Source organism: Chelonoidis abingdonii, unplaced genomic scaffold (assembly GCF_003597395.2).
Source record: "Chelonoidis abingdonii isolate Lonesome George unplaced genomic scaffold, CheloAbing_2.0 scaffold0624, whole genome shotgun sequence".
Taxonomy (NCBI): Eukaryota; Metazoa; Chordata; order Testudines; family Testudinidae; genus Chelonoidis; species Chelonoidis abingdonii.
The window spans coordinates 6,791-19,536 of NW_027424885.1; the positions used below are offsets into that span (position 1 = coordinate 6,791).

The following is a 12,746-nucleotide window of genomic DNA, read 5'->3' on the forward strand; positions in this document are numbered from 1 at the left end:
CTAAATATCCAAGATGAAACCACAACCTCCCTACACAAAGTATTCCATTTAAACTACCTCGACATAGAACTTTTCCTAATCCAAACCAATCGCCCTGCCCGCAGTTTAAAGCCCATGCTCTTGCTATCATTTAGAGCAAGGAAACAAGTTCTCCCTCCTCCAAAACCATTTTGATACCTGAAAACTCGGCTTCATGGCCCCCTCAGTCCTCCTTTTCCAAAACAAAAAACCCATTCTTTCACCTCCTTGGATAGGGTCATGTTCCTCAACCTAATCATCTGTTCCTCTTCTGGACCCTCGCCAACACCTCAAATCGGTGCCCAAACGGACAGCAATAACCCATGAGACTCACACCAGAGTAACAAAAAACTTCTCGTGGTCTGGTACAACAACCTTAATCAGCCCAAACACTTGCTTTTGCCATAGTACCTACACTGTACCTCATATACTGTGGCCCAGCTAGACCCCCAGAGCTCTTTCTGCCATAACTCCGCAACAGTCCCTTCCATGCGATGTGAAACGATGTTCCTCCTAAGGGACACTTGCATGCTTAAATGAAACCGCATCAGGTTACCCAGACCATTTCCTCCAATGTCCAGATCAATGAATTATATCCTCCCCCAAAGCAGTTCAACCTCCAGTTGGTTATCAACCCGTCAAACAAATAACGTACTTCTATGCAACATCTAAATCATTGATGAAAGATATGAACAAGCCGTCCCAAAAAACAGGACCCCTGCGAACCCACTTTATAACCCCAGCAGGAGTGGAGCCATTAAATACTACCTCTAGTACGTTAGCACCAGTTGCACCACCTAAGTACCCATCTAAATGTATTGCGCCTAGTGACAATAAAGGATATCCACAGACCGGGACAAAGCCTTAACTAAACAGAACATCCACCCGCTCGCCCTTATCCAACAAGAAAGCCGATCAGATCTGGTTGCGCATATTGTTCTTTACCAATCCCAGCTGGCTATCCCTATCACCCCAACCACCTCCAATGTGCAGATGAGGCTAATTACTTGCCCATAACTCCCGGCACAGAATTTAAGACCAACTGTCGTATTCCTGGGTAAATCCCTTTTAAAGATGGCACTAATAGTCCCTTTCCAGTCGTCCTGATACTTCCCTCGTCCAAACTTCCAAAGAAAGAGCTAGACTCATATAACCTCCTCTAATTAACTCCTTGATAGCTAGGAGCACCATCAGCCCTGTGACTGCAAGGATCTACTTCTAGTATAACTTGCTTCTTTGCTAACTGATTTTTAACTTCTCCCCTGCAACGGAAACCCTCCCATAGCCGGTCGCCTGGCACCACAGGGTGCGCACGCAGCTGCCTTCCCTCCTGGTCTGGCCCTGGCCACATCCCATCCTCTGGCTGATGCTTCTATTATCAACGGCACTCCAAGCCCAACTTGCAAACTACATAACGAGCCAGCTGCTCGACTTGGCGGGGCAACCCCAACATTTCGTCAGAAACAACTGTTCCAGTCTGTCCCCCCCAAAAAATCCCGTCCAGAAGTTGAATGGTAGCTGTAATCTTGCCCTCAGGTTAGACTGGCACAAACTTAACTAGATCGAGGCCAGCACTGGCAACAGCGTCACACTGGGGAGGCTGGAACCCACACAGGAGTTAAGGCCATGAACACACTTCAAGGGGGATGCGGTACTTCACCTGCCTAGCACACTTCAGACTCAGACACATGTGGCAGCCCCACATGCTCATAACTTGCACGCTGAGTCACGCTGCGGTCCGTCCTGCACATCATCGACCACATCGAGCCGCACCCCCGCCCTCAAGGGCAACAACGAAAGCCCATACGAAGACCTGATGCCGCAGGGTGCGGACACTTTCTGGGCTCAGACGGCTGTCATATTCCCTGCTCTGCAAAGAGTCACCTCCCTGAGACCAGCAAAACAAGCTGAAAACAGGACGGATGGAGACTCTTGGGAGATGGAACAAATGCCCCCGGTCCTAGGCAGTGGATGCCATGAGACTGTGTCTCCCCCGCGGGCCCACAATCAAAGAGAGGAAACACATTACCACCCCATATCCTCCTCGCCCACAAGCCCTGCCGCCACCAAGCCACCATCACCCCCCCGCCAGAAGACTGCGGGGGGGGGTCGTCCCTCTGCCCTGCGCCTCCCCCCACCATCGGCTCTCTCCTGCAAGCCGCCACAGGGCAGGACCAGAGGACCAGTCAACAAGGTGAACGCATCCTCAGTCACTGCTCGTGACAACACCAGAAGAGTCCCGAACGAACCTGGCGGCCGTCCCTCCCGGAGACGCTGGCCAAAAAAAAACTCTAGAGAACAGGCCCCACACACGACATGTCTTCCTGGCAGCTGGTCCCAGCCGCAGTTCGGTTCACACAACCTCAACTTTGATTCTAGATCCCGGCAACAGACAACTGCAACATTGAAAGAAGCGGTTGCAAAGCTCCAACCTCTGCACCACCGACCCTTCAAGACGCGCAGAAAAGGATCAGACCAGTAAGTCGCAGGACGAGATCCTAGCTCGGGGTGGTCATACCCTCCCTGCTGGAAGCTGACACTCTCCTGCCTATAAGTGGGTGCCTGGCACCCCTGCCCCCTCCAAATACTCCCGCCAGTCCCTCCCCTGTCAAAGACTGCGCCGCACATCCCACAAAGGAGGGCTCTGTACCCCGAGGAGGTGGCTGCCGCAGCCCCCAGCTCCCCCCTTGCAGTGGCAGCTGGCTGCACCCCAGCTCCACGCAGATGCCTGGGGTCAACACTCTCTACTGTCACGTCCCCTTCGCCCATATCAACCTGCCCCTACGTCCAGGTTCATTGGGCGGAAAGACGACGCAGCTCATGATACATACAGGCCGGACAACCCGAAGGCAAGACGCGTGAAGCGCACTCGGTCTCATTCCCCCCAGTCCCCGACCCTCCCGTGCACCCAGAAGTGGTCCGGCCACAGCCCATTGCGGAAGCAGAGCGCCCCTTGGGCCATGTCTCACAACCACTTCGCTGCCCAGGCGCACATACAAACCCGCCATGATCAGTGAGTCCAGCGTCCAGCAAACCTAACTAAACCCTGGCACAGGGAACTCACCAATGCTGCTGTCAAAATCCCAGCGGGAGGCCAGCAAAGCTCGTCCAGGATCTTGCAGCCCACTCGCCCCATGCCGCAGGACCACACAGCCACAAGGGCAGCTCCTTAGCCAAAAACCAAGAGAGGCAGCCGCCTGGGCACCACTCTGCCTTGGGGAACCACGCTCCAACCCGACAGAACATGGACAAGTATAGACAGGCCTGGGTCCAAGGAGAGCCGAATGCAGCACAAGCTCGAGAGGGGATGCGCTGGTCTCGGAATGGGGTGGGGAAGTAATACTATGATGTGACCTTCCCCGGCGTAGTGTGACAGGCCTGGCCTCAATACCTACTCCCCGACGAAGCACCCCGTCCAACTCTCCCCCACGACACCTCTCTCCTCCCTTCACAGGTGATCGAGAGAACGGGGGGCCAGCGCCGCCCACGAGATGGATGAAAGGATAAGTAACCACTTCCGGGCAGCAGCCGGATTGAAGGTCTCACAGGCGGGCTGGATAGCCAATACATCAAAAAATCAGACAGGAGGGGTAAGGTGACATCTCCCACGTTTATAGGGCCAGTCCCAATGTGGTCTTTTCTTAATAGGCCCTATCCTCCCACCCACCCGGTCCGATTTCAAACTGCTGTCGGCACGCCTAGAGTAGGGTAAAAGAGGGCCTAGTATAAACAAAGCCCCAAAACACAGGCACTGGCCCAATACACAGCCACCAACATATGATTAATCACGCCAGCAGAGCGGCCATCGCTCCCCATGGCGTCATGACGTCCATCCGAGGGACGGCACAGGGCCGAATTAGCGCCGTCGCCCATGGGTAGCCCCGCCCTAAATCCAAGCTGATAACTTACAACAACCATAGCCGTGGCGCGGTGTGCCATGGTGTTGATCCAGACACCTGAGTTGCTGCTCAGTGGCCAGTTCAACCGGCCCACACGGCGCAACTCCAAATAATTTCGGGCCTCAATGCCACCATCCCTGCCCTAAGTGGACAACTGTACAACCCAGCAACAGAACTGTGCACCATTTATAAGTCGCATTCACCAACTTTGAGCTACCAATAGCCTGCAACAGTCCGAAGTCAACATTCAATTTTGTGTTTAAAAAATCAATATCTTAGCGCATACAAATAGAAACTTAATTTGAATATTGACAATGAGGAATGGAGGGACAGTTCATACAGAAAGAAAAAGATTGGAACGGACGTCATATGCGCCCTGTACTGCTAAAGAGCCCCCACAATGGTAATGACACATTCCCGTCTATTGTAAGGAGCAGGAACGCCGCAACTCTATGACAACATGGTCCAAAAGCACAGTAGCGATTGAAGCATCCAAGCGGGCGATCTACGTCACCCCATGCTGGGTTCCGGCCGCCGCCATATTGGCATCCCAGAGCCCCGGCCCAGGCCACTCATCACCCGCTGCCGGCACCTGACACCCAAGGAATCCCAGGCGGCAGCGGCGATCAGCTGCAGCTGAGACCCGACATCCAGCCAACTGTCTTGGGCCGTCCATCACTCACGACGGCTAGCAGACAATTTCAACAGAACAGGACAACAAGACAAGCTAATGAGCAAAGGCAAGGGCAGCCAGAGCAGGTCCCCCAAAACTGTTCGTCTGCGGCCCGAATAAGGAACGTGGTGGAACCAAAGACCAACCAAAAGAATCAGAATTGGCAGGAGTTCGGCATTCATCCCACGGCCATTACATGTGCACGGGGGGGAAGGCCCGTGCCGCGCGCCAGCACCTACAGCACCTGCAATTGGAAACCTGGACCTAGAGAGCCCCCTAACAGAGGACGCTTGATAAATGGACTTGAACGTGCGAAAAAAAGAGTTCTGTCACAGCCAAATCGATAGACAGTACATATCATATCAGCAAACTGGACAATCCTAATGATGCCATTCGCCCACTTCCGTAATTCAGCGACACTGTACATACACAAGTGAACGACTTTCAAAACAAACTCCATTAAATACTCACACCCTAATACAGACACGGACGGTTCTGCGATTCTTCGCAATCGAATCAAAACATATGCACTTTGTCTGTCAACGATGACATAGTACTGAATCACCAAAAAACCAGAAGGATGCTTAGTAAAAACTAATACTGTCAATACACAAAGATTCAAATAAAAGTACAAATAAAAAGATATTCGCACATTCGCTAAATCAGAATTTTTTCTATAGGCTACTCGTCTATGCGAGTCATCAAGCATGACAGCTAAAGAAAGTTAAACTTTAAATAACATCATTGCCCCCCCAAAAAAAAAGTTTCCAAAATACTAAGCTATGTGTATCAAATAGCAAGGACAGGCACAGGCACAACTTAATATCCGCCAGGCACCATAAACCAAGACGGCCGCAGAAGGGGACAATTGGAGGAGTGGCCCTGTGGGACAATTGGGGACAGCAGACAGGACGTGGGTCAATCCCACTGCGCACCAACTCCTGTTGACGTGCACCTCGTCCGGCACCCAGTCCGCGACCGCAGAAAATCATCCTTCTAACCATCTAGCGTCATCTTTGCTGTGACGCTGTGGAAACCAGGGACGCCCCGCCGATAATGCCGCTGCACAACCAGGCCTGCAATGGTGACCTACTGCAGCGCTGAAATCAAGTTGCTGCATCCCACGACGTACGTGATTTCTCTATCTCAGCTTGATTAAGCGCACGGCAGGAGTCCGGCCTTGAAAAGCCCCAGCTGGGTAGTCAGGCAGCATAGGAGAAATCCAGAATCCAGCTGACAAGTCAGAGTCAGCCGGAGCACATCAAGTCATCTGCAGTAAACTACCAGTGATGCTGTGCCGTTTCGGCTGCGAGGACAACCGAGGATACAGACTCCCAGCGACAACCAGCAGCCTTGTCCCCAGATCGAGTGCCTCCCAAAAATCACCGTGGCTGCACTGGTCCATACGCGGACATGTGAAGTTAAATACACCTCAGCCTCGTAGCCTAATGGACGCAGTGAAATCATGCCTCTCTAGACCTACAAACCTCAGGTCACAAAAAGTGACGATCCCGGCATTTTCAGTCGTATGGGTTACCTTCAAAGAAGCCATCCACCTGACAGCCCACGCGCGGGCCCTGGCAGGTGTGGGGAGGTGCCCAAGAGTGAAAAGACCCAAAACTCCGCAACCACTTATACTAAATGAAAATGTGAACCGAACCGGGAGAATCCACCTACGCAGCTACACCCCCTGACGGAAATTCAACCTGCCAGCTCAGCGAAACATGTTGAGCCCCCTTCCCATTACAGCCGTGCGGCCTCACGGGACCAAGCGCCCCCACCCAATGCACCGCATTCAGTGCCGGGGAGTGACCAAGTGGGCTGCTCTCGGGCCCTTTGATCCATTATGCCCCAGAGAAGAGCGGGAGAATCATAAATCCTGAGCTGGGGCAACTGAAGGCATGGAAAGCAGCACTAGAAACCCTACTCCCCGCGTGTCCTGTGACGTACCCGCACCAACCCATCCTCGCTCCAGCACCGCGACAAAGCCCCAGGATGGAATTTACAAGTAACCCTATTACTTTCACAAGAAAAGTCTGATGCGCGAGCGTTCGTGTTCTCAGGACACCCACGACCCGGTCCCCCACAACAGGGAGTGCAGAACTCTGAGGACTTGACAATTGGCACCTTGCACACCTGAGGAATAAGGCACGAGATGAAACCAACAAGAGATCCTAACCTGTACCTTGACCAGGATCACGCCACATCAAAAGCAAGATGCAGCAAGAAAAGACAGACCTGACTTCCCAAATCTGGTGCGGAAGGGATTGGGCCAGAGGACTCATTCTGAATTCACGCCTAGCGTACATTCCCAAACCCCAAGACTTTCCCATGAGGACCTGATCCCCCCGCCAGCCGAGCCCTACTGAACAACCAAAGCCTGTACGAACATTGTGCAGGCCATCAACCTCAAGAAGCCGTCCCCCACGCCACGTACCTCACCCAACCTCCAGCACTCTGAGCAGAAAAAATCCCACCCTCCGGCAGGCCAACGTGCCCCATCCTCTCGAAGTAGGTTAGATAAATGTCTATCAGGGATGGTCTAGACAGTATTTGGTCCTGCCATGAGGGCAGGGGACTGGACTCGATGACCTCTCGAGGTCCCTTCCAGTCCTAGAGTCTATGTATCTATGAATAAGAAATGTATCCATGGAAAGTTACAGCTCAAATGCCACTGACCAAGGAAACTCCACCCCCCAAATCTAATACCTGCTCAGCCTCCTGTTCCCTGTGTGTGGTTAACAGCAACAGCGGAATGAGGCCAAATAAGGTCAGAACCGACCGGAACTCTAATGTGAAAAGCGACCCTCCCTAAATCAGGAGTGACTCTAGTGCCAGGGAGGCATCCTGTGAGAGAGATCTGGGAGCAGGATTTCCCCCCTGCCTAAGCAATTCTTGAGAGGGACATTTAGGGCTTGTGAAGTCCAGGCCCAAAGAAATATTTTTAAGTGAGAAAAGGCACCTGAAACAACTTATGAAATATCAAAACAATGAGGCCACGAAATAAAAGGAAAATGATCTTTGCCGGAGAAAAGTGGGGCTGACAGCAGCAGTGTGCTCAGAAGGGCCTTTCTACAGCATCCCTGTCTAATAACCCATCCCCAGGATGTTGGGCTCCTCCCTGCAGGGCAGCCAAGGGGCGAATCACTGGGCAAAGCCAGAAGACTGTGTCTCCCCTGCACTTTAAAGGAAGCAGACTAGAGCTGCATTCAAGCCAGGATCTATGTGTAGACAGAAGTAAGTGTGCTCGGTGTGCTCTGGATTTGGTCTTCCCAAGATGAACGGCAGCTGCTTGGAGATGCAAGACTGTCAGATTCTCCTCTCCCTGAAAGTCTCAGTCTGCCGCACCGCCTCCCTGTCTGATCTGGGCCTCAGTCATTAGCTAGCGCTGCTCCCACAAGGGATGTGGTTCCTGGAACCAGCTGACCACACTCAGATGCCCAGATAATCCCCTTACTTTGCAGAAGTGGCTTCTCTCAGTGTAACCAAAGGGTGAAGCTGCCTCTCACTGATGTACTGAGTTTACAGTTCTCAGCCTTTCCTGAAACAGATTCTGGGAGGAGCTTCTCTGACACTGAGCGAATACTACATTTTTCTTGTGTTTTCATAGAATCATAGAATATCAGGGTTGGAAGGGACCTCAGGAGGTATCTAGTCCAACACCCTGCTTAAAGAAGGATCAATCCCCAACTAAATCATCCAACCAGGGCTTTGTCAAGCCTGACCTTAAAAACCTCTAAGGAAGGAGATTCCATCACCTCCCTAGGGAACCCATTCCAGTGCTTCACCACCCTCCTAGTGAAATAGTGTTTCCTCATATCCAACCTAGACCTCCCCCACTGCAACTTGAGACCATTGCTCCTTGTTTTGTATCTGTGTTCATGGACAGCCGAGCTCATCTCTTTGGACCTCTTCGGTGTTTGAGGCTTGCTGCATTCCCCTTCATCTTCTCTTTGCAGACTAAATACGCCGCGTTCCTCAGCTCTCCTATAGTCGATGTTTACCAGCCGCCTAATCACTTTTATCGGCGTCCGCTGGACTCTTTCAATTTTTCACATCTCTTGTAGTGGGGACGCAAATAACACAGTAGTCGAATGAGACGCTCCAATGTCGATAGGTCGGAATGATCGCAGTCCTGATCTGCCTTTGGCAATGGCCGCCTGCTTATACAGCCAAAATGCGTCAGTGCTTCTTAGGGCAGAAGGAACTGGTCGATATATCCAGCTGGCTTGCTTTGTACGTGCAGGTCTAGCGGCTCAGTGTTGAGCGTACGCTGTACTGAACTCGATCCTAACACCGCACCTCATTTCTGGTCGTCTGTCTCCTGCCTGCTCCTAGAACTTTGGGTGTCTTTCATGTGTTTTGAAAGTCCACAAGCTGCACGACGGTCTTCTGGTTGTCTGAAACCAAGGGGATAACACCTGGGAAGGCCCTTGTAACTGAACCTGTACAAACAAAATAGAACGGCAGATTGGTCAGACATGGTCTTCTAGCCCATGTCCTGTCTGCCAAACAGTGGTCCATGTAGGTGCTCCAGAGGAATGAAAGAACCAGTATCTCCAGTAGTATCATCCCTCGATTAGTCATTCATCATAATGATTTTTGACAGGTTTTCCACATTCATGTAGGGGTCTTAGTCCGTCCTCAACCCGTTTGCGTTCGCGGCTGAAATTGGGTGCACCGGCCTTGTTGAAAATTTGTGTGTGTGTGTTGTGCGTGTTTGAATAGGGGAAGTGTTGTGTGTGTTTGTGCTTGGATATATTGAGAGAAAAAGGTTGAAAGACTAGAGTGAGAGAGTTTAAAGAAGAAAAAAGAAAGTTTGGGTAAAGTTTAAAGAAAAAAAGGAAAGAAAGGTTATTGGATGTGATTGAGTAAGGAGAAAGGCTTTTAAAGGGTAGTTTACGAAAGAATAGAAAAAGGTTTTTGTTTTTAAGGGGTTAGTTTGAAAAAAGAGAGGTAAGTTATTCCACCCCGTAACAAAAGCTGACCAACACATAATAGAAACCATTTTAAAATGTGTTTTTTTAAAGTAACCCACCCTGACAGTTAATACACCTTTAACATTGATCTCTAAATTTTCTATTCTTTAATAGCATACCAAAGTAGGCCTTTACCATTGTCTCTCTTTTCTTTAATCTTACCTCTCTTCTCTCAAACTAACCCTTTAAAAACAAAAATCTCTTTGTATTGTTTCATAACCTACCCTTTCAAAGCCTCTCTCCTTACTCAAATACATCCAATAACTTTTCTTTCTTTTCTTTTTTCATTTTTAAACTCTCTTACTCTAGTCTTTCAGCCATTTTCTCTCAATGTATCCAAGCACAAACACAAACAACACTTCCCCTATTCAAACACACACAATTTCAAAATGGCCAATGACACCAAACTTCAGCGCCAATGGAAACGGGGTTGGAGGATGGGAAATAAGCCCTAAACGGGTCATGGAAACCTTTCAAAAATGGAAGGAGATGAATGCTATAGAGGGATATACTACTCTCATCAAGGGATCTATTCCCAGTTGCCCATTCCCAGCGTCTGGCAAAGAGGCTAGGGACACCATCCCTGTCCATCCTGGCTAGTAGCCATTGACGGACCTATCCCCCATGAACTTACCTAAGTCTTTTTGGACTCTGTTATGGTCTTGGCCTTCACAACATCTTCTGACAAGGAGTTCCACAGGCTGACTGTGCGTTTTGTGAAGAAATATGTCCTTTTATTTGTTTTAAACCTACTGCCTATTAATTTTACTTGATGACCACTAGTTCTTGCGATATGAGGAGTAAATAACACTTCCTTATTTACTTTCTCCACACTAGTCATGATTTTATAGATCTCAGTCAGATCGCCCCTTAGTTGTCTCTTTTCCAAGCTGAAAAGTCCCAGTCTTATTAGTCTTTCCTCATATGGCAGCTATTCCATACCCCTAATGCCTTTTCTGAACCTTTTCCAATTCCAATATATCTGTTTTGAGATGTGGCGACCACATCTGCACGCAGTATTCAAGATGTGGTTGTACCATGGATTTATATAGAGGCAATATGATACTTTCTCTCTTATTATTTGTCCCTTTCTTAATGATTCCCAACATGCTGTTGGCTTTTTTGATGCCAATGCACATTGAGTGGATGTTTTCAGAGAACTATCCACAGTGACTCCAAGTTCCCCCTCTTCAGTGGAAACAGCTAATTCATATTCCATCATGTTATAGGTATATTTGGGATTATGTTTTCCAGTGTGCGTTACTTTGCATTTATCAACATTGAATTTCATTTGCCATTTTGTTGCCCAGTCACCCAGCCAAAGCCCTGAGAGGGCCCCTTGTGCTGGGAGATTTCAGAAAACATCCTGGTCCTTATGTCAGCACTTCCAGCTCCATTTGCTCTTTGTTCATGGAGGAACAGGTTCCCTTCCCCACCACCCCAAGCCCCTGGGAAAACCCTTCTCTGCTAGCACAGCTACATCTCCTTACCCCTGCTTATGGTTCGACGCATGTGCTTGGACAGGGAAGGGGCAGAGGGTAAGGAAAGGAGATGTCCCTGTAAAATGGGGGGATGAGAGGGAGCTGGTCCCCAGAGATGGGGGCTGTGAGGATTCGACCCTGGTGATCTCCTCCTGGGAGAGGCTGATGGTGGCAGTGAGCTGGGGAGGGGGAGCCTTGATGGCTTTTATGGCCAGCCCATGGCACCGCTCTGCCTGGCAGGAGGCTGAGATGCTGTGCAGGGACTCCCATCTCTCCCCCTGTGCCCTTCTCCTGTTGGGGACTGGCAGGGGAGAGAATGCATTGGGAAGCACTGACCGAGCACCCTTGCCCGCTGCCCGTGGTGCTGTCTGGGCAGCACAAGGCTGAGCTCTGGGTTCGTGGTCAGTGGAGCAACAATCACTGCCCAGGATGCTCTGCAGAGACCACAAAGCCAAGGAGAGGCCAGCGGGAGTCGAGGGTCCGGTGCAGACTCTTGTGCTTACCTTTGGGCTGGGGAGCAGGTTCTATCACCTCCATGTTCTCATAGATATTGTCCCTCGCCATTGTCCTGCCTTCGTGCTGAGCCGAGCCCCTGATCACTGGCCTGTGGGTCCTTTCAGCAGCCTGCTGCGTTAGAGTCTCCCTCTGACAGCAGCCCTGGCCCAGAAATAGAAATAGGAAGTGATGCCAGGTGGTAAGAGCCACTCTGTCGCCAGCTGGGCCATGTGCGGTCAGATCTAGTGGTGGAAGCGAGAGTTCAGCCAACCGGCTAGAGCTGGGTCCAGTGTGGGCAGCATCCGGGAAATGGGCTCAGGATCAGAAGCCAAATGGCAGAGCCTGGATGGGGGGTACAGAGCCACAGCCCGGGATCAGTACCAGTGAGGCAGAAGCCCAAGCCAGAAATGGGGGGCCAAGCAGTGAGTGAGGCAGGGGCAGGGCTGGGCATCAAACCGGACATCTGAAGCCGAAGGAGAGCAGGGGCTGGAGCAGAGCAGGAGCAGGGCCTGGAAGTCGGCTGGAGCAGGGACTGGACGAAAAGGAAGCACAGCTGCAGCGGTCAAGATACACATTGAGCAGCTACTGATCTCAGCTGGGTGCCTGGTTTCTAAGCAGGCCTGGTGAGCCTGCAGCCAGCCAGTGGTGTGGCTCCTCTGGCAGGTCCCAGGAAGAGCAGATGGTCTTATAAGTTGTCTAGCAGTGAAGTTATTCAGAGAGCAAGCCAGCAGCTGTCCCCACCGCTCCGGTCCCTCACAAGATCTTGCAATAGGGACACTTGGTTTTTATTCTTTTCTCTCTTCCTGACTCACTGGGAGACCGTGGGCAAGTTACCTGACCTGTCTGTGCCTCAGTTTCCCCCCTCTATTTACCATTTTCATGAAATAAGAGGGGAATCAGGGTGGATCAGGTCTTTGGTAAAGGCCTACAGAGCCTTTCACATCAAAGCAGATGGGTAAAAGCCAACCAATGTTGCCACGTCTCACGAGATAAATATGCGACCTTGCCCTTCAAAAACAAGCTCAACCACCCCAAAACAAGCAGATCGATAAGAGGTGACATGAGCTGCCCCGGGGCTGGCCAGCAACCTCTTGGTTCCTGGTTCCAACTTCCCCCCTCGGCCAGCGTCCCCTGTTGTTCTCCTCTGACAGCCCTGAACCCCTGCCCTCTCGGGAACCCTGGGGGAGGGGCAGGGAGGTGA

General features: G+C 51.0%; 1 protein-coding gene across 1 annotated transcript in view; it reads right to left on the bottom strand.

Annotated features, from left to right (window-relative positions):
* LOC116832431 (C-type lectin domain family 4 member K-like) overlaps positions 1–11,614 on the bottom strand; it is an 18,181-nt gene extending 6,567 nt beyond the window's left edge. Inside the window, exon 1 of the mRNA XM_032793157.2 lies at positions 11,554–11,614. Within this exon, the coding sequence (XP_032649048.1) occupies positions 11,554–11,614 (61 nt within the window). The remainder of the gene's footprint in view (positions 1–11,553) is intronic.
* Positions 11,615–12,746: the final 1,132 nt, after the last annotated feature.